The sequence below is a fragment of the Balaenoptera borealis genome (assembly GCF_965194805.1).
Source record: "Balaenoptera borealis genome assembly, chromosome: 8".
Taxonomy (NCBI): domain Eukaryota; kingdom Metazoa; phylum Chordata; class Mammalia; order Artiodactyla; family Balaenopteridae; genus Balaenoptera; species Balaenoptera borealis.
Window position 1 is genome coordinate 101,778,570 of NC_138865.1, and position 27,202 is coordinate 101,805,771.

At 41.2% G+C, this 27,202-nt stretch overlaps 1 protein-coding gene across 9 annotated transcripts in view; it reads left to right on the top strand.

Moving 5' to 3' along the window:
- Window positions 1-27,202, top strand: part of SNX30 (sorting nexin family member 30) — a 126,219-nt gene that overhangs the window by 33,767 nt on the left and 65,250 nt on the right. For 8 of the 9 annotated variants that reach the window (XR_014247893.1, XR_014247894.1, XR_014247895.1 and 5 more), the window contains exon 2: window positions 18,294-18,485. Coding sequence is in view for 5 of the 9 variants with exons in the window: in XM_082404106.1 (XP_082260232.1) it covers window positions 18,294-18,485 (192 nt within the window). In the remaining 4 variants the exon portion in view is untranslated. Of the gene's footprint in view, window positions 1-18,129; window positions 18,149-18,293; window positions 18,486-27,202 lie in introns of those variants that run through there. The other variant, XM_082404107.1, reaches the window with a different exon arrangement.

Below are 27,202 nucleotides of genomic sequence, written 5' to 3' on the forward strand. Positions count from 1 at the left end.
AAGAGTTTCACAGAAAAACATCTCTTTTAGCTCCTAGCTCTTTTAGCTCCTGAATCAACACAACAGTGTTTAATGCCACAAGACCAGTATTGAGAGACTCCTTTCAGGTGAAAACTTGTCTCAAGCTAGTGTGACCTATTTGAGTATAGTCACATATTTCCTTCTAATTTAACAAATTCTCATCTCAGGTTAGTTTCAGGTTTGGGTTGAGTGTTGAAGGACTTCCCTGCCCCTAAAGGTAGGGTCTGAGCGTCACAAATCATTGAACGTGAGAGTACTCTGCTGAGGGGCAGTTTGAACTTGGGGAGCTCGTGGGAGTTCAAATATACTTCTGCTTCCTTTTTTGAGAGAGACAGTTTAGAATCAGGAGTGCTTAACTTTCTTCCCCCATGAGTATTTTTGGGACTCTAAAAATGATAGGTTCTCTGCAAAGGAAAATTCAGATTCACAAGTGCACGTGCAAAATCTTGCACATAATTTTTGGCATGAGGTGTCTTTGGATTCTAGAGAAAGAGTGCCTGTTATAGAGGAATGGTGAGCTTCAGGTAGTTTTTGAGGCAAGGACACTTTTAGTCTTGCTCAGTGCTCAAGGCTTTTTTTTTTTTTTTTAATGTCTGAAACATTTATATTAACATATTTCCATACAAATAACCCAATGAAAGTTTAGTATTAGTTGTTTTGTTTGTTTGTTTGTTTTATACTGCAGGTTCTTATTAGTCATCAGTTTTATACACATCAGTGTATACATGTCAATCCCAATCGCCCAATTCAGCATACCACCATCCCCACCCCACCGCAGTTTTCCCCCCTTGGTGTCCATATGTCTGTTCTCTACATCTGTGACTCAACTTCTGCCCTGCAAACCGGCTCACCTGTACCATTTTTCTAGGTTCCACATACATGCGTTAATATACGATATTTGTTTTTCTCTTTCTGACTTACTTCACTCTGTATGACAGTCTCTAGATCCATCCACATCTCAGCAAGTGACTCAATTTCGTTCCTTTTTATGGCTGAGTAATATTCCATTGTATATATGTACCACAACTTCTTTAACCATTTGTCTGTCGATGGGCATTTAGGTTGTTTCCATGACCTGGCTATTGTAAATAGTGCTGCAATGAACATTGGGGTGCATGTGTGTTTTTGAATTATGGTTTTCTCTGGGTATACGCCCAGTAGTGGGATTGCTGGATCATATGATAAATCTATTTTTAGTTTTTTAAGGAACCTCCATACTGTTCTCCATAGTGGCTGTATCAATTTACATTCCCACCAACAGTGCAAGAGGGTTCCCTTTTCTCCACACCCTCTCCAGCATTTGTTGTTTGTAGATTTTCTGATGATGCCCATTCTAACTGGTGTGAGGTGATACCTCACTGTAATTTTGATTTGCATTTCTCTAATGATTAGTGATGTTGAGCATCTTTTCATGTGCTTCTTGGCCATCTGTATGTCTTCTTTGGAGAAATGTCTATTTAGGTCTTCCTCCCATTTTTGGATTGGGTGGTTTGTTTTTTTAATATTGAGCTGAATGAGCTGTTTATATATTTTGGAGATGAATCCTTTGTCTGTTGATTCATTTGCAAATATTTTCTCCCATTCTGAGGATTGTCTTTTCGTCTTGTTTATGGTTTCCTTTGCTGTGCAAAAGCTTTTAAGTTTCATTAGGTCCCATTTGTTTATTTTTGTTTTTGTTTCCATTACTCTAGGAGGTGGATCAAAAAAGATCTTGCTGTGATTGATGTCAAAGAGTGTTCTTCCTATGTTTTCCTCTAAGAGTTTTATAGTGTCCGGTCTTACATTTAGGTCTCGAATCCATTTTGAGTTTACTTTTGTGTATGGTGTTAGGGAGTGTTCTAATTTCATTCTTTTACATTTAGCTGTCCAGTTTTCCCAGCACCACTTATTGAAGAGACTGTCTTTTCTCCATTGTATATCTTTGCCTCCTTTGTCATAGATTAGTTGACCATAGGTGCATGGGTTTATCTCTGGGTTTTCTATCTTGTTCCATTGATCTATGTTTCTGTTTTTGTGCCAGTACCATATTGTCTTGATTACTGTAGCTTTGTAGTATAGTCTGAAGTCAGGGAGTCTGATTCCTCCAGCTCTGTTTTTTTCCCTCAAGACTGCTTTGGCTCTTCGGGGTCTTTTGTGTCTCCATACAAATTTTAAGATGATTTGTTCTAGTTCCGTAAAAAATGCCATTGGTAATTTGATAGGGATTGCACTGAATCTGTAGATTGCTTTGGGTAGTATAGTCATTTTCACAATATTGATTCTTCCAATCCAAGAACATGGTATATCTCTCCATCTGTTGGTATCATCTTTAATTTCTTTCATCAGTGTCTTATAGTTTTCTGCATACAGGTCTTTTGTCTCCTTAGGTAGGTTTATTCCTAGATATTTTATTCTTTTTGTTGCAGTGGTAAATGGGAGTGTTTCCTTAATTTCTCTTTCAGATTTTTCATCATTGGTGTATAGGAATGCAAGAGATTTCTGTGCATTAATTTTGTATCCTGCAACTTTACCAAATTCATTGATTAGCTCTAGTAGTTTTCTGGTGGCATTTTTAGGATTCTCTATGTATAGTATCATGTCATCTGCAAACAGTGACAGTTTTACTTTTTCTTTTCCAATTTGTATTCCTTTTATTTCTTTTTCTTCTCTGATTGCTGTGGCTACGACTTCCAAAACTATGTTGAATAATAGTGGTGAGATTGGACATCCCTGTCTTGTTCCTGATCTTAGAGGAAATGCTTCCAGTTTTTCACCATTGAAAATGATGTTTGCTGTGGGTTTGTCATATATGGCCTTTATTATGTTGAGGTAGGTTCCCTCTATGCCCACTTTCTGGAGAGTTTTTATCAGAAATGGGTGTTGAATTTTGTCAAAAGCTTTTTCTGCATCTATTGAGATGATCATATGGTTTTTATTTTTCAATTTGTTAATATGGAGTATCACATTGATTGATTTGCGTATATTGAAGAATCCTTGCATCCCTGAGATAAATCCCACTTGATCGTGGTGTATGATCCTTTTAATGTGTTGTTGGATTCTGTTTGCCAGTATTTTGCTGAGGATTTTTGCATCTATATTCATCAGTGATATTGGTCTGTAATTTTCTTTTTTTTGTAGTATCTTTGTCTGGTTTTGGTATCAGGGTGATGGTGGCCTCATAGAATGAGTTTGGGAGTGTTCCTTCCTCTGCAATTTTTTGGAAGAGTTTGAGAAGGATGGGTGTTAGCTCTTCTCTAAATGTTTGATAGAATTCACCCGTGAAGCCGTCTGGTCCTGGACTTTGTTTGTTGGAAGATTTTTAATCACAGTTTCAATTTCATTACTTGTGATTGGTCTGTTCATATTTTCTGTTTCTTCCTGGTTCAGTCTTGGAAGGTTATACCTTTCTAAGAATTTGTCCATTTCTTCCAGGTTGTCCATTTTATTGGCGTGGAGTTGCTTGTAATAGTCTCTTAGGATGTTTTGTATTTCTGCGGTGTCTGTTGTAACTTCTCCTTTTTCATTTCTAATTTTATTGATTTGAGTCCTCTCCCTCTTTTTCTTGAAGAGTCTGGCTAATGGCTTATCAATTTTGTTTATCTTCTCAAAGAACCAGCTTTTAGTTTTATTGATCTTTGCTATTGTTTTCTTTGTTTCTATTTCATTTATTTCTGCTCTGATCTTTATGATTTCTTTCCTTCTGCTAACCTTGGGTTTTGTTTGTTCTTCTTTCTCTAGTTCCTTTAGGTGTAAGGTTAGATTGTTTACTTGAGATTTTTCTTGTTTCTTTTTTTTTTTTTAATTTATTTATTTTATTTTTGGCTGTGTTGGGTCTTCGTTTCTGTGCGAGGGCTTTCTCTAGTTGTGGCAAGCGGGGGCCACTCTTCATCGCGGTGCGCGGGCCTCTCACTATCGCGGCCTCTCTTGTTGTGGAGCACAGGCTCCAGACGCGCAGGCTCAGTAGTTGTGGCTCACGGGCCCAGTTGCTACGCGGCATGTGGGATCTTCCCAGACCAGGGCTCGAACCCGTGTCCCCTGCATTGGCAGGCAGATTCTCAACCACTGCGCCACCAGGGAAGCCCCTTTTTCTTGTTTCTTGAGGTAGGCTTGTATAGCTATAAACTTCCCTCTTAGAACTGCTTTTGCTGCATCCCATAGGTTTTGGATCGTCATGTTTTCATTGTCATTTGTCTCTAGGTATTTTTTGATTTCCTCTTTGATTTCTTCAGTGATCTCTTGGTTATTTAGTAACGTATTGTTTAGCCTCCATGTGTTTGTGTTTTTTACGTTTTTTTCCCTGTAATTCATTTCTAATCTCATAGCGTTGTGGTCAGAAAAGATGCTTGATATGATTTCAATTTTCTTAAATTTACTGAGGCTTGATTTGTGACCCAAGATGTGATCTATCCTGGAGAATGTTCCGTGCGCACTTGAGAAGAAAGTGTAATCTGCTGTTTTTGGATGGAATGTCCTATAAATATCAATTAAATCTATCTGGTCTATTGTGTCATTTAAAGCTTCTGTTTCCTTATTTATTTTCATTTTGGATGATCTGTCCATTGGTGTAAGTGAGGTGTTAAAGTCCCCCACTATTATTGTGTTACTGTCGATTTCCTCTTTTAGAGCTGTTAGCAGTTGCCTTATGTATTGAGGTGCTCCTATGTTGGGTGCATAAATATTTACCATTGTTATATCTTCTTCTTGGATTGATCACTTGATCATTATGTAGTGTCCTTCTTTGTCTCCTTCAACAGTCTTTATTTTAAAGTCTATTTTGTCTGATATGAGAATTGCTACTCCAGCTTTCTTTTGATTTCCATTTGCATGGAATATCTTTTTCCGTCCCCTCACTTTCAGTCTGTATGTGTCCCTAGGTCTGAAGTGGGTCTCTTGTAGACAGCATATATGTGGGTCTTGTTTTTGTATCCATTCAGCAAGCCTGTGTCTTTTGGTTGGAGCATTTAATCCATTCACGTTTAAGGTAATTATCGATATGTATGTTCCTATGACCATTTTCTTAATTGTTTTGGGTTTGTTTTTGTAGGTCCTTTTCTTCTCTTGTGTTTCCCACTTAGAGAAGTTCCTTTAGCATTTGTTGTAGAGCTGGTTTGGTGGTGCTGACTTCTCTTAGCTTTTGCTTGTCTGTAAAGCTTTTGATTTCTCCATCAAATCTGAATGAGATCCTTGCCGGGTAGAGTAATCTTGGTTGTAGGTTCTTCCCTTTCATCACTTTAAGTATATCATGCCACTCCCTTCTGGCTTGTAGAGTTTCTGCTGAGAAATCAGCTGTTAACCTTATGGGAGTTCCCTTGTATGTTATTTGTCGTTTTTCCCTTGCTGCTTTCAATACTTTTTCTTTGTCTTTAATTTTTGCCACTTTGATTACTATGTGTCTAGGCGTGTTTCTCCTTGGGTTTATCCTGTATGGGACTCGCTGCGCTTCCTGGACTTGGGTGGCTATTTCCTTTCTCATGTTAGGGAAGTTTTCGATTATAATCTCTTCAAATATTTTCTCTGGTCCTTTCTCTCTCTCTTCTCCTTCTGGGACCCCTATAATGTGAATGTTGTTGCGTTTAATGTTGTCCCAGAGGTCTCTTAGGCTGTCTTCATTTCTTTTCTTTCTTTTCTCTTTATTCTGTTCCACAGCAGTGAATTCCACCATTCTGTCTTCCAGGTCACTTATCCATTCTTCTGCCTGAGTTATTCCGCTACTGATTCCTTCTAGTGTAGTTTTCATTTCATTTATTGTATTGTTCATCTCTGTTTGTTTGTTTTTTAATTCTTCTAGGTCTTTGTTAAACATTTCTTGCATCTTCTTGATCTTTGCCTCCATTCTTATTCCGAGGTCCTGGATCATGTTCACTATCATTATTCTGAATTCTTTTTCTGGAAGGTTGCCTATTTCCACTTCATTTAGTTGTTTTTCTGGGGTTTTATCTTGTTCCTTCATCTGGTATGTAGCCCTCTGCCTTTTCATCTTGTCTGTCTTTCTGTGAATGTGGTTTTTGTTCCACAGGCTGTAGGATTATAATTTTTCTTGCTTCTGCTGTCTGCCCTCTGGTAGTTGAAGCTATCTAAGAGGCTTGATGGGAGGCTCTGGTGGTGGGTAGAGCTGATTGTTGCTGTGGTGGTCAGAGCTCAGTAAAACTTTAATCCACTTGACTGTTGATGGGTGGGGCTGGGTTCCCTCCCTGTTGGTTGTTTTGCCTGAGGCAACCCAACACTGGAGCCTACCTGGGCTCTTTGGTGGGGCTAATGACAGACTCTGGGAGGGCTCACGCCAAGGAGTGCTTCCCAGAACTTCTGCTGCCAATGTCCTTGTCCCCACGGTTAAACAGAGCCACCCCCCACCTCTGCTGGAGACCTTCCAACACTAGCAGGTAGGTCTGGTTCAGTCTCCCCCGGGGTCGCTGCTCCTTCCCCTGGGTCCCGATGCGCACACTATTTTGTGTGCACCCTCCAAGAGTGGGGTCTCTGTTTCCCCCAGTCCTGTCGAAGTCCTGCAGTCAATTCCCACTAGGCTTCAAAGTCTGATTCTCTATGAATTCCTCCTCCCGTTGCCGGACCCCCAGGTTGGGAAGCCTGACGTGGGGCTCAGAACCTTCACTCCAGTGGGTGGACTTCTGTGGTATAAGCGTTCTCCAGTTTGTGAGTCACCCACCCAGCAGTTATGGGATTTGATTTTACTCTGATTGCGCCCCTCCTACCGTCTCATTGTGGCTTCTCCTTTGTCTTTGGATGTGGGGTATCTTTTTTGGTGAGTTCCAGTGTCTTCCTGTCGATGATTGTCCAGCAGTTAGTTGTGATTCTGGTGTTCTCGCAAGAGGGAGTGAGAGCACGTCCTTCTACTCTGCCATCTTGGTTCCTCCCCTGCTCAAGGCTTTTTTAAGCACAGCTAAGTGGTGTGGCTGTAAGCGTGGACCTAACAGTAACCACTTCACATGAATTGGTAGTGGAGTCCTGCCCAGGTCTGTTCCTCACTTGAATGGTTTTTGCCCTTGAAAAGGTTTGGTCTGAGGTGATGATTAATCAACAAGTATTTGATCACCTAGTAGATATTCAGCTCTGTATAGTATATTGTTTCATCTAGGTCCCTGTTTTGAAAATGCTCTTTCCTTTAACTTCCCATAGGCATCTGACTTGTTTCATCAGACACTGAGGGCATTCCACATATGCAGTGCTGTGTCAGATGGTAGCACAAAAACATGTCAATTAGGACCAGCTTTGTAAGATGAACAAATGGTACAGTTAAGGAGTGTTGTATGAAGGGTGGGAAAGAACTAACGTATATTAAGGGATTAAGTAGCACATTATTTTTGTGTTTTCTTTAATCCTTACACCCTCCATGTCATAGATGGAGAAACTGGATCTCAGAGAGATTGTGTACCTTACTCCAGGCCTGGTGAGGAGCAAAGCCAGAATTCAAGCCCAATCATATGGACTCTAAGCCCAGATCTATCTATCTTTCTTCTTTCCTTCCTCCCTCCCTCCCTCCCTTCCTTCCTTCCATGCCTCTTCTGTTAAAGACCAGAGGTGGATGGAGTGGGTTAGTGTTGGGAGAGCGTAGAAATGAGACCCTTAGACTGAGTATCCCCAGTAGGGTAACTTCATGGTCTTTATGAAACATCGTTTCTCCTCTGTTGATGACCACCCATCATGTAACTTTTTCTCAGTTGGTCTTTAGAGCTGTTTATGTGCTTGTGTGCTTCACTCTCCTTATTCTGTGGAGCATCCAATTTGCGGCACCACAGCCCCAGGCAAGTGACCAAAGACCTGGTGGTCACGTTACCACCTGAGTGGCCTCATGCATGCTACTTCCGAGTCTTTTCTTATAAGTGACACAAACAACTTGGATGATCTGAGGGGTTCTCCGCCCCAGGCCCTTGTGTGATTTTGGTGCAGAAATGTCAGAGGGGAGTGAGTGCCTTTATTACTTAGCTTTCATTTGGCAGAATGCATCAAGGTGGGAAGGAAAGAGAGCAGGTGTTTAGTTAGAGTCACGTTCTCTTTGTTGTGTACTTTTGGGGGAGGTTTAATTTCATGTCTTTAGAAAGCTGTCTGCTTGGGCATTTGAGTCCTCCAGATCATGCACGTACTTGACCAGCAACAGAGGCAGAACTTTTGTGTGGTGTGTCCTAGTTATCATTCAGTTAGGAACAAGCTTTTGGAAATACCTCTCCTCCTTCAGAGGTCGTGATTTCTTAGCATGGAATGTCCATGCCAAGCTTTCCCACCATCTTGTTTTTCCATTTGGCAAATTTTCTTGTTCTTCTCCAGTTGCCCCAGCAACCTTTGTGCCTCTCCTTCATTTTACATGGACCTCCGTTATAACCCATATTGCGTTGCAGCATAGGTAGAGGTTTTTGTGTACACGTGCCCAGCCAGACTGAGTCATTTAAACACAGTCATTTAAACACATCCTGGTAGCTCTGTGTCAGCACATTGTCCATTGTGTGTTAGGTGTTTCACTCTGTGGTTGAAACAGTGTATCCTCTTTAGAAGGAATGAAAAGAGATCATATTTAAATTCATCTGAGAGTGGGAGAAAAATCTTTGCTCCCAACAATCACAAGAATGTCTGGAGAGCTGATTGCTAGTCTGGAGATCCTTAGAAAAAGCTAGTAATAGACATTGGAAACTGAGCCAAGGAATGTGGACTTGGGCTCTTGCATTTTGACTTCGTTTGTGATCTTGTTGGAGGTCGTCTTTTGCATCAAGCCAATGGGTGGATTTTACTTGAAGGGAGAGTTTCTAATAGAAGAGCTGGGGAAACATTTTCAGTTTTGAAATGACTTTATTAACCTACAAATAATTAAAGGTGATCTCTTAACCCATGTCTAAAGAGGAGTCTTTCCCTCATATGTGATGATCCAGAATCCAAAGTGGGAAAATTTAAGACTGTTCAGAGAAGATGCTAACCTAGAAACCACAGACTGCTGGGCCTTGGGAACTTGGAGAAACTTGTGCAAGCAACCTTGGAGGTTTTGGAGAATATTGGAGATGGGATTCTGGGGCAGGGGTGGGAAAGAAAGAAGACTGAACTTCTACTGATAATCAAGTAGGGTCCTAGGACTTAAGTCATATGGTTAAGATGCATTTTGAATAATTCTACAGTTATTAAAAAAAAAAAAAGATAAATCCCTACATCTTAAAATTCCATATTGTTTACACACTATCTCTTACCTAGATTTTTTAAATTACATAGACATTTTAATAATTATACGTATTAGTCTTGCTGTGGTTAATAAACCACAAATTCCAAAAATACAGAGGTTTGCAGCAAACATTAATTTCTAGATCGAGTTATGTGTCGGTGGCTGGGAGTCCATTGCTATGGCTCTTTTCCACAAGTCTTCCCTTCTGAAGGCACAGCCCCTGTTTGGGACATGCTAGTTTCAGGGCAGAGGAGAGAGCACATGAGAGCTGATGGAAACATGCAGTGGCTCTTAAAGTGTCTGCTCCCATCTGGTGTAGGTCACATTTGCTCATGTGCCATTGGCCAGAGCCCGTTACATAGCCAAGCCAACAGTCACTGGACTCGAGTGGAGATGTGCCCTCCGGTCGGCAGTCACTTGGCAATAGTGAGTGTGTATAATCCTCTTAAAGGTACGGAGTTAATAGGAGTTAATAATTGCAAAGAATACTACAAGCTACCATGTGGTTTGTGTCTTCTCCTTTTGTCACTGAATGTTATTTAGTAAATACCTGACATCAGTTTAGATTTATCATTTTAAAAAGTTTTAAATACATTTTCTCCCTATTATGTGTACTATAGTTTTAGATTAATTTTTGAAGAAACCAACCTTTTGCAAGGAAGTGTTGTGGTAGATCACTGCATGTTTCTTCTTGAATGATTGCAGTGTGTGGAGCTCTGTTGTACACCGTTGCGTTAGCTCAAGGCTCCAGAACGATTTGAATAATGGGGTGATTAAGTATCAGAGTCTTGTTTCTGAATTTTGTAGACATGCCTCCAGTGTTTCCTATTGTTTCCTGCTTAAAAAATATATCATTGAGATCTAATTCACATACCCTAAAAGTCACCATTTCAAACTATATTACAGTTGAGTGGTTTTTAGTATACTCACAGCATCGTGCAAACATCATTACTATCTAATTCCAGAATATTTTGTCACCCAAAAAAGAAACCTCATATTTATTAAGTGTTGGCTCCCATTTTCCTCTTCCCTTCAGCCCCTGGCAACCAAAAGTCTTCTTTCTATCTTTGTGGTTTTGCCTGTCTGGATTCTTCATATAAATGGAATTATGTATGTGGCCTTTCATGTCTGGCTTCTTTCACTTAGAGCAGTGTTTTCAAGGTTCATTGCTGATGTTTTCTGATATATACTCTTTAACATATTTAGGAACCTTCCTTTTATTTCTTAATTTTACTTAGAGATTTTAATGGAATGGCTGATATTTACCAGTGTATGATACCAATAAGCATTTTGGTAGTTGTGGGCATGATTATATTGGACGGTGATCCTATGATCAGTTAATGTAATAAATAGCATTAATAAATTTCTTAATGTTAAATCACTTTTGATTTCTTGGATTATGTTTGACTCAATCCTGGTATATTATTTTTCTTTCTTTCTTTTTAAAAAAATTCTTCTAATGTACCATTTGCTGTTACTTTACTGACGAAGTTTACACTTACATCTAATTTCCTTTTTTGTCCTACTATTTTGATATCAGATATAGGTAACCCTTATAAAATGATTTGAAAGTTTTCTCATTTTTAAATGTGTTTTAGAGTGTTCGAATAAAACAGGACTTGCTCCTTGAGGTTCATTAGAGCTCAGCTGTAAAACCATTGGGGCTTAGCTCACCTTTCAGTAAAAGTTCTCTGACAGCAGTTCTGAGGTTATTTATTTGTTTAGGTTTTCTACATCAATTTAATTTCTCTTTGGCCGTACATTTTCCTGCAGTGTATGGCCAAAGAGACTTCCAGGTTTATTAGCATAGCTATTCATAGCACATCCTTGTAATTTATAATCATACACAGAGGTAAGATTTAAATCGTTCTTGCCTGCTCATTTTTCCCCTCCTTCTTTCTATATTTAATTCTATATTAATATAATTCTATATTTAATTCTTTTAGAAGAATTAAATTTTGGTTTTATTTATAACTTTTACTCTTTCTTTTCTGTTTTCAGTTTATGCTTTAATTTTTTTATTCCCTCTTCCACTTTCTTTTTTTTTTTTAGATATTTACTTATTTATTTGGCTGTGCTGAGTCTTAGTTGCGGCAGCCGGGCTCCTTTAGTTTCGGATCGAGCGCTCCTTAGCAGTGGCATGTGAACTCTTAGTTGTGGCATGCACATGGGATCTAGTTCCCTGACCAGGGATCGAACCCGGGCCCCCTGCATTGGGAGCGCGGAGTCTTAACCACTGTGCCACCAAGGAAGTCCCCCTCTTCCACTTTCTTTCTTTCTTTTTTTTTTTTTTTATTGGTGTATAGTTGTTTTACAATGTTGTGTTAGTTTCTACTGTACAGTGAAGTACAGTTCTCTTCCACTTTGTTTTGACTTTTTTTTTTAAATGGGAGCACAAGGTAGATGTGGACTAAAGTGTAGTGTTTTATGGGATAAATCTTTTCAAATGTATGTATATTTATCTGCTCTTAAGGACTGTGCTGCTTTTCCTCATGTTTTGGTTTTCTTGGGTCTGAATGATGAGTTAATATAGGCTGGTATATTTTTCGGTTTTCTTGTGTCTGATGAGGTAATACAGGCCTGCTATTTGCCTCTCACCAGAAGAAGTGAATTATTGGATCCCCTGTTTCTTTTTTCTTTTTCTCTCTTTCTTTCTTTTTTTTGCCTTACTGCACGGCTTGCGGGATCTTAGTTCCCCGACCAGGGATTGAACCTGGGGCCCCGGCAGTGAGAACACCTATTTCTAACCACTGTACTACCAGGGAATTCCCTGGATCCCCCTGTTTCTACTTGATGTTAGAATTGTCTTCTTGGATCTTAGGTTGAGTGGAATAATAGTTGACAAATCAGTTGAGTGGTCTCTCCTTGGGAAAAGAATCAGAAGAAAGAAAACCAGGGTCAGGGACGGTCGGTCTGGAAGACTTGGCCTAGTTCGTCTCTGTGTCTGGATCCAGTATAGCCTGGCTTCCATCTTGTTTTAGGCGCTCTCCCCATCTCGGTAGAGTCCAGCCTTTTCAGAATTTGCAGTCTTGCCTCCTTTGTGCTTGGTGGACCTACCCAGGGCAGCTGACTTCATGAAGGTGCAAGCAGGCACCTTCATGTTCCTCTGACCTTTCTCTTGCATCTCTACCCCTCCTGGCTAGATGAAGCCCTGGGGGCAAGGCACCCTCTGCTGGGGGTCCTCACATGGTGTATATCTGCCTGTGCTGGCACTCCTTGCTCACAGCAGCCAGACACTCTGGGGGTTCTCCTTTGCCCCACTGTGGGCCCTTCCATACCCTCATCCCTCCAGACAATTGCAAATTCAAATTAGAGTGTCTGTGAGGGTTCAGGACATTTTCTACTTCTTAGGTAACCTTGATAACCCTAAGTGACTTTAGTGACATGGGTTAAAGATACCTCTTAGTTCTTTTCTCAGTTGAGTCCCAATTATCTCCAGTAGGAAATCTTCAAAACTTTTGGCATTTGGATGGTGCCCTTTCCTAGTTTCTAATCTGGTACTCATTCCAGTCACTATCTGCCCCGCTTCCCCGCCCCCCCCACTGCTCTTTCTCTCCCATTCTCCAGGTGGTTGTTATCTGGAAGGGGGAAAGAGGGAGAAAGCAAAGACCTGAGCTTATTAATTCGGTGCATTTGTCTAGAAGTCTAGATTTATAAGTTTTTAGTGAGTGTGTAACATTGTTATTAATGTAAACACAATCATTTCCTGGTTAGTGAGCCTTTGGAGCTTTTCCAGGGTTCACTCTGTGTTCTTTGATCTGTTATGAACATCTTTGAACAGAACAATTTTGAGATTTTCCCTTTGAAGTTATTGCCCATAGTTGGCCTAAATTTAACTTTACAGCAAAGTCAACAGTCAGGAGTGTTCTGTTCAGTTTGTGCAGGGCGCATTCATTCTTCAGGCGTCTCCTGTGTGCCTGGCAGGAGGGAGGTCAATTAAGACAAGTCAGGTACAGTCTGTGCATTCAGAGAGCTCTCATTCTCCTGTAGCCGTCAGGATGCCTTGAGAGGCTTTGGCAAGCTCTTATGAAATGAGATCATCATGTTGCCCACACTCCTCTAATAGTATCAAAAAGAGAAATTAGAGTGTTTTAGCATGACTTGTTTTTATTAAGTCCATATTGGCCCCTAAGGTATACCACTTTCTTTCATAATCCCTATGTTTAATGTAATATAGAATTTTGCTGGTGACTAACGTTATTTTACTAATCTCTCTTGCGGCTGGCTGACCACAATGGTGGATCTTATAACTGAAATTCTTTGAACGAGGGCAGTTTCCAAAGTGGCCTGGTTATGTATTTCTCTTCCTAAGTAAAAAGGGGTGGTGGGGAGAAGAAATTCTCTTATAACTGAAACTGCATAGCAAGAATTGATATTTTGGAGCGTTGAGGAGTTTTCATGTATTTATCAACTATGTAGTTGTAACTGTCACAAAGGCTACTGTAGATATATCTATTGCTACAGGGAAATCATTGAGGAAGGTGTGGTTAAGGCACCAACTGTAACTCTAGGTGCAATTTTAATTTTCAGCAGCATTTATGGTCTACTGTGAACCCAGCCCCATAGTCTAAAGGGGATGCAGGAATACTTGCAGACAAATTGACTTTTTTTTTTTTTTTGAGTATTTTAATAGTGATATAGCGCCTACCATGTTCCAGGCGCTGTTCCAATTGCTCCATATGCTAACTAACTCAATCCCATTATACCCATTTTATAAATGAGGAAGCTGGGGCAATAGAGAGATTAAGGAATTTACTTAAGTCATGCTGCGAGTAAATAGTAGAACCGAGATTCAAAACTGGAGATTCAAAACTGGGCCGTCCGTCCAGGTTAGCCTCAGTTTTGTTGTCATTCAGCAGACGTTTATTGAGTAGCTTATATTGGCAAGAGATTGAGTTGGGTCATTTCTAAAACTCATTCATTCATCAGATACTTACTGAGTACCTACTATGTTCCAGAAGACACAGTCTCTGCTTTTGTGGAATTTACAGACTGGTGGGAAGTCAGACAGACAGATAACCAGTTAATATATAATACATTTTCAGACAGTGCTAAGTCCTATGATGAAAATAAAGGCAGGGAAGGGACTGGAAAATGATGGAGGGTGCAGGGTTATTTTTAGATTTTTGTGGGCTGAGAACGCCTCTCTGAGTAGGTGTCATTTGAGCAGAAACCTGTTTGAGGAGAAGAGCCAGGCCAGTGGCAGTCGGAGGGGAGAGCAGTGTTCCAGGCAGCGTGAGCAGCAAGTATGAAGGCCCTGAGGTCCAGATAAGCCAAGGCCAGGTGTGTAGAGCAGGATGAGCTGGAGGGGAGTGGGGAGAACGTCTGGGATGAGGTCAGAGACTGTGATAAGATCATGTTGGCCCTTGTGGGTTATGGGAGGGAGTCTGGATTTTATTTTGAATGTGTTTGGATGATGTCTTTCAGAGTTCTGAGCAGGGGGGTAACATGTTTTGATTGACCTTTTCCAGGGAGCATTCTGGCTGCAGTAAGGAGGACTGACTGTAGGGCAGCAACAATGAAACAGGAGGCTTTTGTGTTGAGCCAAGGGATTCTCTCACTTCTCGCGTTTTGTAATTCGTGTTAGTTGTAAAGGTGCTGCCCTCCCACAATACGTGCTCTAGAACTCAGGTCTCAGTGAAGCAAACCCGCTACCGGAGGACTCTGAGGGTAGAGGAGCCTGGGTCGCTGAGTCCACCTAAGCCCCTGCCCTTTCCTCCTAAGATTTTTGTCTTTTCCCTCCATGTTTGTTTCTTGTGGGAACCATATCTTGAGGGGAGTTATCTGGGAGATAACCTGTATTAAGACCCTAAGGGAAAATGGAAGCATTCCTCGACTGGCTTTAAAAACAGAAGCTTCATGTTTACCCAAAAGGATTTATGGCCAGAGAATGGAGATGAGGGACAGTGTTGGGTTAGGGAAAGCCACACAAAGGGGATTCAGCTTGATAACACCCTTGAACTAGGAACCAGATACCTAAGCTCAACTCAGTAGAGTGATAACTGGCTTCCATACATTTGGATACAGAAGTCCTTCACCTTTTTGAGTCGGCTTTCTCATCAGTAGAGATAGTATCTGTCTGCTAACCTCACAAGGTTGAGGTTGACGTAGAGGGCAGCGAAATAAGAATGTGGAAGCCCTGCGCACAGACGTGCCATGGAAATCGGAGATGGTAGCATCCCTTTTTAGGAAAGTCCAGGCATCTGTAGCTCATTAGCTATTCATATATGCTCAAATAATATTACGGGAAGCACCCTGTAGTAAGGGTGTGGGTATCTTCCCTGGTTGTGTAGTCCTAAAGGAAAGAATCTGCTGTGTGACAAGGTCTGGGTGACTCTCTCCTCCCCAGCCCCCGCTAACTGATTTGAGAATTAGTTCAGTTCCCACTGTCTGGCCAAGACCTTTTAGACCTTTATGTGGGCCGTTCCTGGAGGGTTATTGGCTGAGGTCCCCAGAGCAAAGGTTAGGGGAGTTGAGGTTAGGGGAGTTGGCCTGGAGTCACTGGGAGACGGGCAAACAGATGGATGGATAATTACACACACACACACACACAAAGGTGAACAAGGCACAGTTACAGTTGTTGGACGCACAGTGCTTATGGATAAGTTATATATGTAAATAAATGATTAGAACTGTGAAAATTGCTTCAGTGGAAGTATCTTCAAGGTACTGAGAAGGGAGTGACAAATTTTGTCAGGGGCTGGATCCAGGAAGGATTCTAGGAGGAGGGGGCATTTGAGCAGATTTCTATGAGATCCTTGGAGCCCTCTACATGAAAAAGAGGGGGGTGTGTGTGTGTGTGTGTGTGTGTGTGTGTGTGTGTGTGTGTGTGTGCGCGGGCGCGTGCTATGTAAGCAACGATGAGAAATATGAAACAGCATAGTGGGTTCCAGGATCAGTTCAGGCCAGATTGTGGAAAATTGCTGTCTGAGCTGATGCTGGCTTATCTGACTAAAGGTTTTGAATTCATTCTTTCTTTTGTGCAATGTTTAGCCATAGGTGATGGAGCCTTTCTGAGGCCCAGTGAGCTAGTGTTGTTAAAATGTAAGGGTGGGCCCCTCAATGCCTAGCATGGTGCCTTGCCTGAGGTCAGTGTTTAAATATTTACTGAAATGATGAAGACGTGATGGTCGTCTCAGAGCTCCAGAGAAGCTGTCCCCTCGCTGATCCTTAGACCCTGGGATTTGGACACTGCATGCCCTCAGTGACATCAGTGTGCTGAGGAAGCAGGTCGTGGGATGCTGCTGTAGCTAGGTTCTATGGTCCACACGGAGAGCAGCTGCTGAGGGGCTTGCCTTCCCAGCTGACGAGACCCTGGGCTGAGAAGTGGAGGGGTGGGGTCCATTCCCATGAGTACCTTCTGTGAAATGGTACCCTTTCAGTAATTACAAAAGTATTTTTGACATTGCATAAGTAAGGATGTGATTAAATTATCTGTGGTCAGGGGGACAAAGGAAGGTACCTTTTTTGTTTAGTTTCCATCACCCACTGAGTTGGGTGACATTGCCCTTGACCCCAGACCATGCTTCCCTCTGCCTCATTCCATACTCTCTTTCCAGATGTGCCATCTTCATCTGGAGCTTATGGACATGACTGTTAGATTGACTTCTCATTTTCTGTATGTCCTCTTCTCTGGGGGCTAAGAGTCATATCCAGCCTGCACACAAGAAGAGATCATTCTGGGGAAAGACCCACGCCCAGCCTGTGATCTGATTACCCACAGGTCAGGAATGCAGAAAACATTCCTGACCAAGGCTGTTTGCTTAGTATCATGTCACTTTCTTGCCATCTTCCTTAGTCTTTGCCTTCTGATGATTCCAAGGTGACATTCAGAGGCTTTCACATCTACTGCTAGACAGGGCTTTGTTCTCTTATCAAATCTTAAAGCCAGAAAAGGTAACTGGAAGACTGCATCTTTTTTGGATATTATAGGGACATAATTGATTCAAGTGGCTTCCTACTGAGGCCTAAGAAGAAAGAAGTCCATAAGTTTTTAATCTTTCCTTCCCTTTATTTTCTGGTACTTGCTCCCCCTGCCCCTTTTAAACTTTTTTATTGAGGAAAATTTTAAACACATACAGAAGAGGAGAGAATTTGTAGTGAACCTGCAAGTACCAGCTTCAACAGTGATCAGCTTTGGGGCATCTTGTATCATCTGTATCCCAACTACCCGACCTTAATTATTTTGAAGCAAATACCACACATCCTATCATCTCATCTACGAATACTTTAGTTATGTGTTACTAAAAGATGAAGACTTTGTAAGATCATAATACTTCCATTATCACACCTAATAATTCCTTCATGTCATCAAATAATTGATCAATATTCAAAATTTCCTGAATGTCTCAAAATCTTTTAACCCTGTGTTTTAATCAGGACCCACTGCAGTTGTTGATAGGTCTCTTAAGTTTCCTTACATCTATAGGTGCTCTTTCAAACTCTGTCTTTCTTTTTTCCTTACAATTTATTTATTTACTGAAGAAACTGGGTCTTTGGTTCTCTTTGGCTTCACAACGTGTAGATGCCGCTGATTGCGTCCTTGCAGTATTTAACATGTTCCTCACTCTTCTGTATTGCCTATAAATTGGTGTTGTGTCTAGAGATTTGTTCAGGACTCATATCCAGTTTTTTGGCAAGCATACTCATAGGTGGTGGTGTGAACTTATTCCAGGAGGCACATAATGTTTAGCTGTCTCTTTGTGATGGTTGATTAGGTTTTTAAATGTGTTGGATATTTAAGAGGGTTCTGGCCCCTTAATGTTTACCTGGGCCCAAGTGGTGGTCTTGAGAAAGTGGGGAAAAGAGAGAATGTGGTGTGCTCAGGAGTTCTCTCTCTGTTGAAGTCTGAAGATGGTGGTGGCTGTCATGTTCTCTGTCCCTGAACTGTTGGTTCCTGCAGCGCTTGCTGACACATGAATCAACAGGATTTGGTGTAGAGCATTGCCCGTCGTGTTTCTCTTGGTTGTAAAAGACTCGTTCACTTAAGAAATGGTAAGTAAGGAGAGGATCAGATTCTCTGAAAGTTGTTTTTGTATTTAGAGGTGTTTCTTGGTTTGGCTAAACCAGCCGCTGTTGCTGGTGTTCTCCAGGTGTGTGTTCTTAGCTACTTTGTAAGATGATTCTTTTCTTCCTTCAGGATCTCATTTTGCCCAACGGTGGTACTCCAGCAGGCCCTGCAAGTCCAGCTTCTTCATCTTCCCTTCTCAACAGACTACAACTTGATGATGACATCGATGGTGAGACCAGAGACCTCTTTGTCACGGTTGATGATCCCAAGAAGCATGTCTGTACGATGGAGACCTACATCACTTACAGGATCACCACGAAAGTAGGTCTTTTTATTATCTTCCACCTGTCTGGAGTGTCTTGGAGAATTGAAGTCCTACTGCCATGATTCCTGCCTTTCCTTTTTCCCTTCCTTTGTACAACTCTGTTCACCTTTATGACAATTGTGGGTATAGCTTTTTGGGAGAGTGGATATATTTAGATTTAAAAGGATTATACATAAGTTTTTTTTTTTTTAACCTTAAAATGAAGGAGAAATTGTGACTACAGTCTTTCAAATGAAACTTTAAAACCCCGTACTTTCACTTATTTTCTATCATGATATTGTTTAACATGTTAATATCTCATTACTCTTGAAATTTATTAATCATTGTATCAGCCTGAAGCTCTGTGATGAGAACATGATTATAATCTGGTGTAATTACTCTTTGTTTTTTTTTTTTTTTTTAACATCTTTACTGGAGTATAATTGCTTTACAATGGTGTGTTAGTTTTTTATAACAAAGTGAATCAGCTATACATATACATATATCCCCATATCTCCTCCGTCTTGCGTCTCCCTCCCACCCTCCCTATCCCACCCCTCTAGGTGGTCACAGAGCACCGAGCTGATCTCCCTGTGCTATGCGGCTGCTTCCCACTAGCTATCTGTTTTACATTTGGTAGTGTATATATGTCCATGCCACTCTCTCACTTCATCCCAGCTTGCCCTTCCCCCTCCCCGTGTCCTCAAGTCCATTCTCTACGTCTGCATCTTTATTCCTGTCCTGCCCCTAGGTTCTTCAGAACCTTTTTTTTTTTTTTTTTTAGATTCCATATATATGTGTTAGCATACAGTATTTTTTTCTTTCTGACTTACTTCACTCTGTATGATAGACTCTAGGTCCATCCACCTCACTACAGATAACTCAATTTCGTTTCTTTTTATGGCCGAGTAATATTCCATTGTATATATGTGCCACATCTTCTTTATCCATTCATCTATCGATGGACACTTAGGTTGCTTCCATGTCCTGGCTATTGTAAGCAGAGCTGCAGTGAACATTGTGGTACATGACTCTTTTTGAATTATGGTTTTCTCAGGGTGTATGCCCAGTAGTGGGATTGCTGGGTTGTATGGTAGTTCTATTTTTAGTTTTTTAAGGAACCTCCGTGCTGTTCTCCATAGTGGCTGTGTCAATTTACATTCCCACCAACAGTGCAAGAGGGTTCCCTTTTCTCCACACCCACTCCAGCATTTATTGTTTGTAGATTTTTTCATGATGTCCATTCTGACTGGTGTGAGGTGATACCTCATTGTAGTTTTGATTTGCATTTCTCTAATGATTAGTGATGTTGAGCATCCTTTCATGTGTTTGTTGGCAATCTGTATATCTTCTTTGGAGGAATGTCTGTTTAGGTCTTCTGCCCATTTTTGGATTGGGTTGTTTGTTTTTTTGATATTGAGCTGCATGAGCTGCTTGTAAATTTTGGAGATTAATCCTTTGTCAGTTGCTTCATTTGCAAATATTTTCTCCCATTCTGAGGGTTGTCTTTTCATCTTGCTTATGGTTTCCTTGGCTGTGCAAAAGCTTTTAAGTTTCATTAGGTCCCATTTGTTTATTATTGTTTTTATTTCCATTTCTCTAGGAGGTGGGTCAAATAGGATCTTGCTGTGATTTATGTCGTAGAGTGTTCTGCCTATGTTTTCCTCTAAGAATTTTATAGTGTCTGGCCTTACATTTAGGTCTTTAATCCATTGTGAGTTTATTTTTGTGTATGGTGTTAGGGAGTGTTCTAATTTCATTCTTTTACATGTAGCTGTCCAGTTTTCCCAGCACCACTTATTGAAGAGGCTGTCTTTTCTCTGTTGTATATTCTTGCCTCCTTTATCAAAAATAAGGTGACCATATGTGTTTTGGTTTATCTCTGGGCTTTCTATCCTGTTCCATTGATCTATATTTCTGTTTTTGTGCCAGTACCACAGTGTCTTGATTACTGTAGTTTTGTAGTATAGTCTGAAGTCAAGGAGCCTGATTCCTCCAGCTCCGTTTTTCTTTCTCAAGGTTGCTTTGGCTATTCGGGGTCTTGTGTGTTTCCATACAAATTGTGAAATTTTTTGTTCTAGTTCTCTGAAAAATGCCATTGGTAGTTTGATAGGGATTGCATTGAATCCGTAGATTGCTTTGGGTCGTATAGTCATTTTCACAATGTTGATTCTTCCAATCCAAGAACATGGTATATCTCTCCATCTGTTTGTATCATCTTTAATTTCTTTCATCAGTGTCTTATAGTTTTCTGCATACAGGTAGTTAGTCCTAATGTCAGGGAGAGGAGGAGTAAGAGAAGAGTGGGAACTAATATTTATTAACTTTCTGCCGTATACCACTATATTACTGCCTTGTCTTTTCCACACCTGGTTCACATTTGAAAATGTGTATGTGTGCACAGGCATATGCACTCACACAGTCTGCCCCTGTCTCTTTTGCCACTGGGTAGTATTTCTCAGCATTGCTAGGTGCTTAGATGTGTATTATATCCTCAGACGTCCTCGGATGATATACATACTCCCATGAATCATTTCCAGTTACTTATTTTTTTCTCCCTAGGGTCAACTTATTTTATACCCTGTAGTCAGTGAAATGCAAAACATGTTTTTCTTGAATTTGTGCTCTAAACAGCTGAATGTCAAGGTGACCGCCTGGCACAGCAGTGCTCACCTGTCTTGACGCTTCCCCGCCCCTGCTTGTCCTCCACCCTGCAGTTTCTCTCCCTGTCAGCGGATTCTCAGGCTGATGCCTGTGCTGCAGCTCACCACTCTCTCCTCTGCTGTCTCTCTGTCCTCACTTCCCCTTTCTCCATTGTGCTCTTATTTCTATCTCTTTTCCTCTAAGTCAGATAATGTCTTAGGATAATCTTTCCAAGTTCCAATCCCACATTTTCACTTGGCTTCGAGGACAACACCTTAAGGGTGAAGTTGTTGCAGGATTAAGTTTTACTTCTTACCGTGAATTCCACTTCTGATCTCAAACAAGAGTCCTTTTCTTTTCCTGTTTCAAACAGTGACACCAGGTTTAATACGTTGGTGATGCATCTGGAACCTTTTTCCTGAGTGTTGTATTAAAGGACGTGTAGGGATGCATGGGGATGAGAGAGAGGACAGACGGGAACACAGGGTCCCAAACTCCTGATCTTGTCCCAGCAGCCCACTCCTGCTGAGCTTTTCAAGCAAAGTTAATGGTCAGAGGACGAGGTTGTACAAATACTTACTTTATGACTTTGAGCTTTGACTCCCAGGCCTGATTCAGATTCCGGATGACAAAAGCTGGACAAAGTACAGAGCTGCTTTTGCCTGAGCTAAAATGAGCCTAGGGCTGAGAGCCAGTGCGGGGAAAGTGTTCCCCCCTGAGGTCTAAGTCGTGGCTATCTTCTCTCTCCAGTGGTGGGGAGAGGCCTTCTCAGGGCTGGCAGATCCTGGCAGTTTTCTCTGTAGGCTTCTAGAAAGTAACATCATAATAATAGCTAATTATTGAGCATTTACCATATGCTGTACTTTTTTTTTTTTTTTGCAGTAGAAACCCTTTAAATTTTATTTTATGTAAGTAATATGTGCTCATTATAGAGAAATTAGAAAACTCAAGTAAGCTAAAACAATAAAATAAAAGAACACTTACAAGCTCACCAGCCAGAAATAATCATTTATAATTCTCTGAACTATTTGTCTCTATCCATTCACAAAAATGAGCATTTTACATGCAGCCAATTCACTTAGTACAATGCAAATGTCTTTCTCTGCTAGTAAATGCCAGTGAGCACACTGTTACGCCATCATCTCTAAGACTGTGGTAGTGTTCCGCCGTGTGGCCGAGCTGTGATTTGTTTTGTGCTAAGTGCTTTAGATATATCATCAGTTAATCCTCACACTCAAGGAAGTAGGTACTGGTGTATTCTTACTTTTGCGAATGAGGAAACTAAGACACAGCGATATTAAGAAAATTGCTCAAAGACATGCAACTAATACGTGTTAAAACTTGAACCCAGATCTGTCTTGTGCTGTGCTTTCAGAAGACATGGTTTTCAAGAAAGTACTCCGCACCGCCCCTCCCATCCCCCGCACCAGCACTGTCATCTACTACCATGGCCTGACTATTGGAATTGATGATGATGTGCAGGTAGACTGGAGGTTGGGGAAACAGAGAGCAGCCTTCAGCTCCCTTTGGGAGCCATCCTCCTCTTGGCTTTTATCCCATTGCCAGATAGTCATCTCCAAGGCTTATGCCCCAATTAATTCCTCTTTTCAGATGTCTCAGTGGTCAACGCAGGCTAAATGCTGCTGAGGTCAAGTCATATGTAAGAATTACAAAGTGAATGTTAGATTTAACGATGAGAAGGTTATTGATGACTATGGTGAGAGCAGCTTCATTGGGGGGGGGTGGTACAGCAGCGTGCAGTGGGTTAGGATGAGTGGGAAGTAAGGAAAAGACATGGTGAGTGTTGGTAGTTTGGCAGTGAAAGTGAGTGAGAGAACAGTAGCTGGAGGGGGGGATGTGGCTTTGAGGGGGAGAGGCATTTTGTTTGTTTTTTAAGGGTGAAAGAGACTTGTTTAAGTGCCACGTGGCCATTGTTGGTGGAGAAGGAGAGTGTGGGTTGAAGGTTGGAGAGTAGGATGCAAGCCTCTGAGGAGGTGGGCGGAGAGTGTCCCCGGCAGAAGTGGAGGGGAGGGAGTGGCCTCTGATGGGGGAGGCATACTTTTTTCATTGTTTCTGGAAGAAGAAGGGAAGTGGTTTGTTTTTGTTTTTGTTTTGTGGCAGGACGTTGAGGGGTTCTTTGCTTATATCTGCAGTTTTCTCTATGAATAGATGATGAGGTCTTCGTGAAGAGTGAAAGGGGAGGTTTTGAAGTGGGACTTAGAAGCTTTCAAAACTTCTACAGGCTTTGCATTAACTCACGGAGAGTCGACTAAGGAAGTATGGGGAAAATGGGAAGAGAGTCGACTAAGGAAGTATCAAGAGATTGCTTGACAGTGTTGAGGGTCCAGTTGTAGAATTTATTGCTTCAGTCAGTGTGTTTCCCTGATTTTGTTTTTCCTCCAGACTGTGCCTAAGTCTAGAAAAGCAGGCAGTAGGTGGTTGCATTTTTGCCAGAGTTGTATGAATGACAGTGTGGAAGGGGCATTTAGGATGTGGGCAAGTAAGATGCTGAAGTGATGGTTGGTGGAATTGATGCTGAGTAAGGAAGAAAGTAAAGACAGGAGTGGATGGATTGTCAAGAACTGTAGGTCCCGAGGCTGAAAAACCAGGGGTACTGGGAGATGGAAGAGTCTGAAATACAGGAGGTGCCGGTTAGAGAGGGAGATGTCTGAGTTTCTGTGTGATGACAAAGTCTGTGGAGAGGCCGTGACAATGGAGTGAGGTGTAGTTGGCTTAGAGGTGGGTGTTGTGTGTGGGAACCACCTGCGTCTTGTGGGCACCCAGATTATGAAGTCCAAGAACGAGGTGCTCTCAGGGGAATCAGGAGAAAGGCCAGAGGTGTCAGCAGATGACAGGTGTGAGGAGAGGTAGAGATGTCTATAACCTGATGGCATGAGCCTCAAAAGGATTTTCAGGGGTGGGAGGAGTGGTGTGGAGGGAGCAGGATGTCAACAGCAACTCTTGGTCTTGGTCTTAGAGGTTTGTGAAATGTAAGAACACCAGCAGCTTTCCACTTGATGGGACAGCAAGGGGGCTGTATTCTCAGGGGAGAGCCAGCTTTCAGAATTTGAGCAGGTTGAGGAACTACAGGACTTTATTACTTATGGGACTGGTGTTGCAGAGAGCTGGGTGGGAAAATTTGAGGAGGAGGAAATAAATGGAAGCTCGTTTCAGAAGAAGGAGGCCAGAAACCTCTTCAGCATCATTCTCAGGTGCTCTTAGAGCTACAGGGCTTTGAAAGAGAATGGGATTAGCTGGCTAATATTTGATAAGGGAAGAGGTTCTTTTTGCGGGGAGGGGGTTACTCAGACTTGTTAGGATCCAGCTGTGGCCTGGACGGATGGCGTTTCTGACAGAGACAAAGCCTCTCTAGAGTGAGCTGACTGTAAAATCAACTTTTCAGTTGACTGAAAATTCTTGGGAAAGGCTCCAGGCCATAGTCACTGGGCCCATCAGCTCCTAGGGAATAAAGAGGAGTTCTTTTGTGGGACGGTGGGGCCCAGGGGACTGGATGTGCTCCTAGGGGATTGATTTTACTGTGGCTCCGTGCTGGGTCTTCCAAAGTATTAAACTTAACAAAATTTGGCAGAGATGCCTAGAGATGACCAAAGAGATATTCACAGGGTGCAATGGTGAGAATGAATATTCTTCATTACAACTCTTGTGCTCGGTTACCTATTTGTAGATCTGACTTTAGGTGTGTACGAATGACCTTATGATCTTTGTGGGGCATTCTAGAGTATGGGAACACCGTAAGGAAGGACACAGAACAAAACTCTAAAGTGGTCGCCTCTGATTATGGAATTGTGGGTGTGCACTTTCTTTTTTATTGTTTTGTTTACCACAGATACTAGAAAACAGAGATAAACACTTATTAGTACTTTATTTCTCTTTCTAAGTCAGACCCTGAATTTCACAGAGGAGAATTTTACTACAGACTCATAATTGGGGTTTTATTGGCCTGCATATTTTATGAGCACTGTATGTCTTATAACAGACTAGATTTCTTTCCAGAAATATACAGTAATGTCTGTGGCCCAATTTTAACAAGTGTGCAGAATTCCAAGGTGAGTGCGTTTTGCTAGCCTCGTTCCCAGCTCTACTTTTTCTCTCTGTCCTTGTTTTTCTTTATCTTGCTCACCTACTTCTAATTTATGTCATTTGATCATATTCCACATATCACTCTATCTTTTCTAGAACAAGTGGTGGTAAAAATAAGTAAAATAATTATCAGGTCAGAGAGTGTGAGCATCCTTCTCTTTCATGATGGTTTTTTTTTTATGTTATTGTTTTCCAAAGCATCAAACAAATTTTACTGATTTATTAAATCCCCTGTCCTTAAAGGAGCTGTTTTAAAAAATGAGCTTTTTGTGTATGTGACTATAAGTATTGTATAAGAATGTTAGAAAGTTTGGAAATAAAGTTGAATGTAAAGTTGTCATCATAAGTCCCAGATTTTTCTTCTAACTTTTTTTTTTTTTTTTGTAAAGATTTATTTATTGATTGATTGATTGATGTTGGGTCTTCGTTTCTGTGCTAGGGCTTCCTGTAGTTGTGGCAAGCGGGGGCTACTCTTCATCGCGGTGCGCGGGCCTCTCACTGTCGTGGCCTCTCTTGTTGCAGAGCACAGGCTCCAGACGCGCAGGCTCAGTAGTTGTGGCTCACGGGCCTAGTTGCTCCGCGGCATGTGGGATCTTCCCAGACCAGGGCGCGAACCCGTGTCCCCTGCATTAGCAGGCAGACTCTCAACTACTGCGCCACCAAGGAAGCCCTCTTCTAATTTTTTAAAAAATTTATTTATTTATTTATTTATGGCTGTGTTGGTTCTTTGTTTCTGTGCGAGGGCTTTCTCTAGTTGCGGCAAGTGGGGGCCACTCTTCATCGCGGTGCGCGGGCCTCTCACTATCGCGGCCTCTCTTGTTGCGGAGCACAGGCTCCAGACGCGCAGGCTCAGTAATTGTGGCTCACGGGCCTAGTTGCTCCGCGGCATGTGGGATCTTCCCAGACCAGAGCTCGAACCGGTGTCCCCTGCATTGGCAGGCAGATTCTCAACCACTGCGCCACCAGGGAAGCCCCTCTTCTAACTTTTTATGTCGAAAATTTCAACACAATGAAATCATAAAACATGTATAATTAATTTTGTATCCTGCTGTTTTTTCTTAAAACTATTACTGAAGCATTTTTGTCATTAAAAATGTTTTACAGACATGATTACTGATAACCATAGAATAAATATACCATAATTTCCCCGACTGCTTTTTATTGTTGGACATTTAGGTTGCTTTGAATTTGTTATTTTAAATAATATTGCAGTGAACATCATTATACAGGTATCTTTGCCACAGTTTAAACATTATTTTCTAATGATAGATTCCTAGGAGTAGCATAGCAACAATTTTATATATATATATATATATATATATATATATATACACACACACACACACACACACACACACACACATGTATGCCATAAATAAAGGAGATAATTCAGGTGAATATTTTCAGAAGCTTGCAATGAGGACAGACTTCTTATCAATGACACTAAAAGTAGCAACCATAAAGGGAAAAAATGGATGAATTTGACTATATAACAATTTTAAAATTCTGTATAATAAAAGCCATTTGGCAATTATGATAGGTAGATCGCTATAAAGAGCTTTCACAAGTGGAAAAGACTAGACTCACAAATATAAAAAAAGACTTCTTACAAAAGAAGAAAAAGATACAGCCAACAAACACTTGATGTTCAACAACAACAGTCACTTAAGAAACAAAAATAAAACAAAGATGACATGTTATTTTTCAGTTATACTTCCATCGAAGATAACCAGTATTGAGACTATATGCTAAGAATATAAATCAGTCTATAACTGGAAACAATTTGTCGATTAAAGATACGTATACTCTTTCATCTTTCATGTATATTCTTTCGTAATTTCAAGAGGATTATCAGTGATGTTTACCGTGGTATGGTTTATTGATCGAAAAATTGGTAACAACCTAAATGGGGATTTGGTTTAATTATGGTATATCCATGTGTGTTAAAGGTGATTATGTAGATCTGAACTTACTGACACAGAAAGATGTC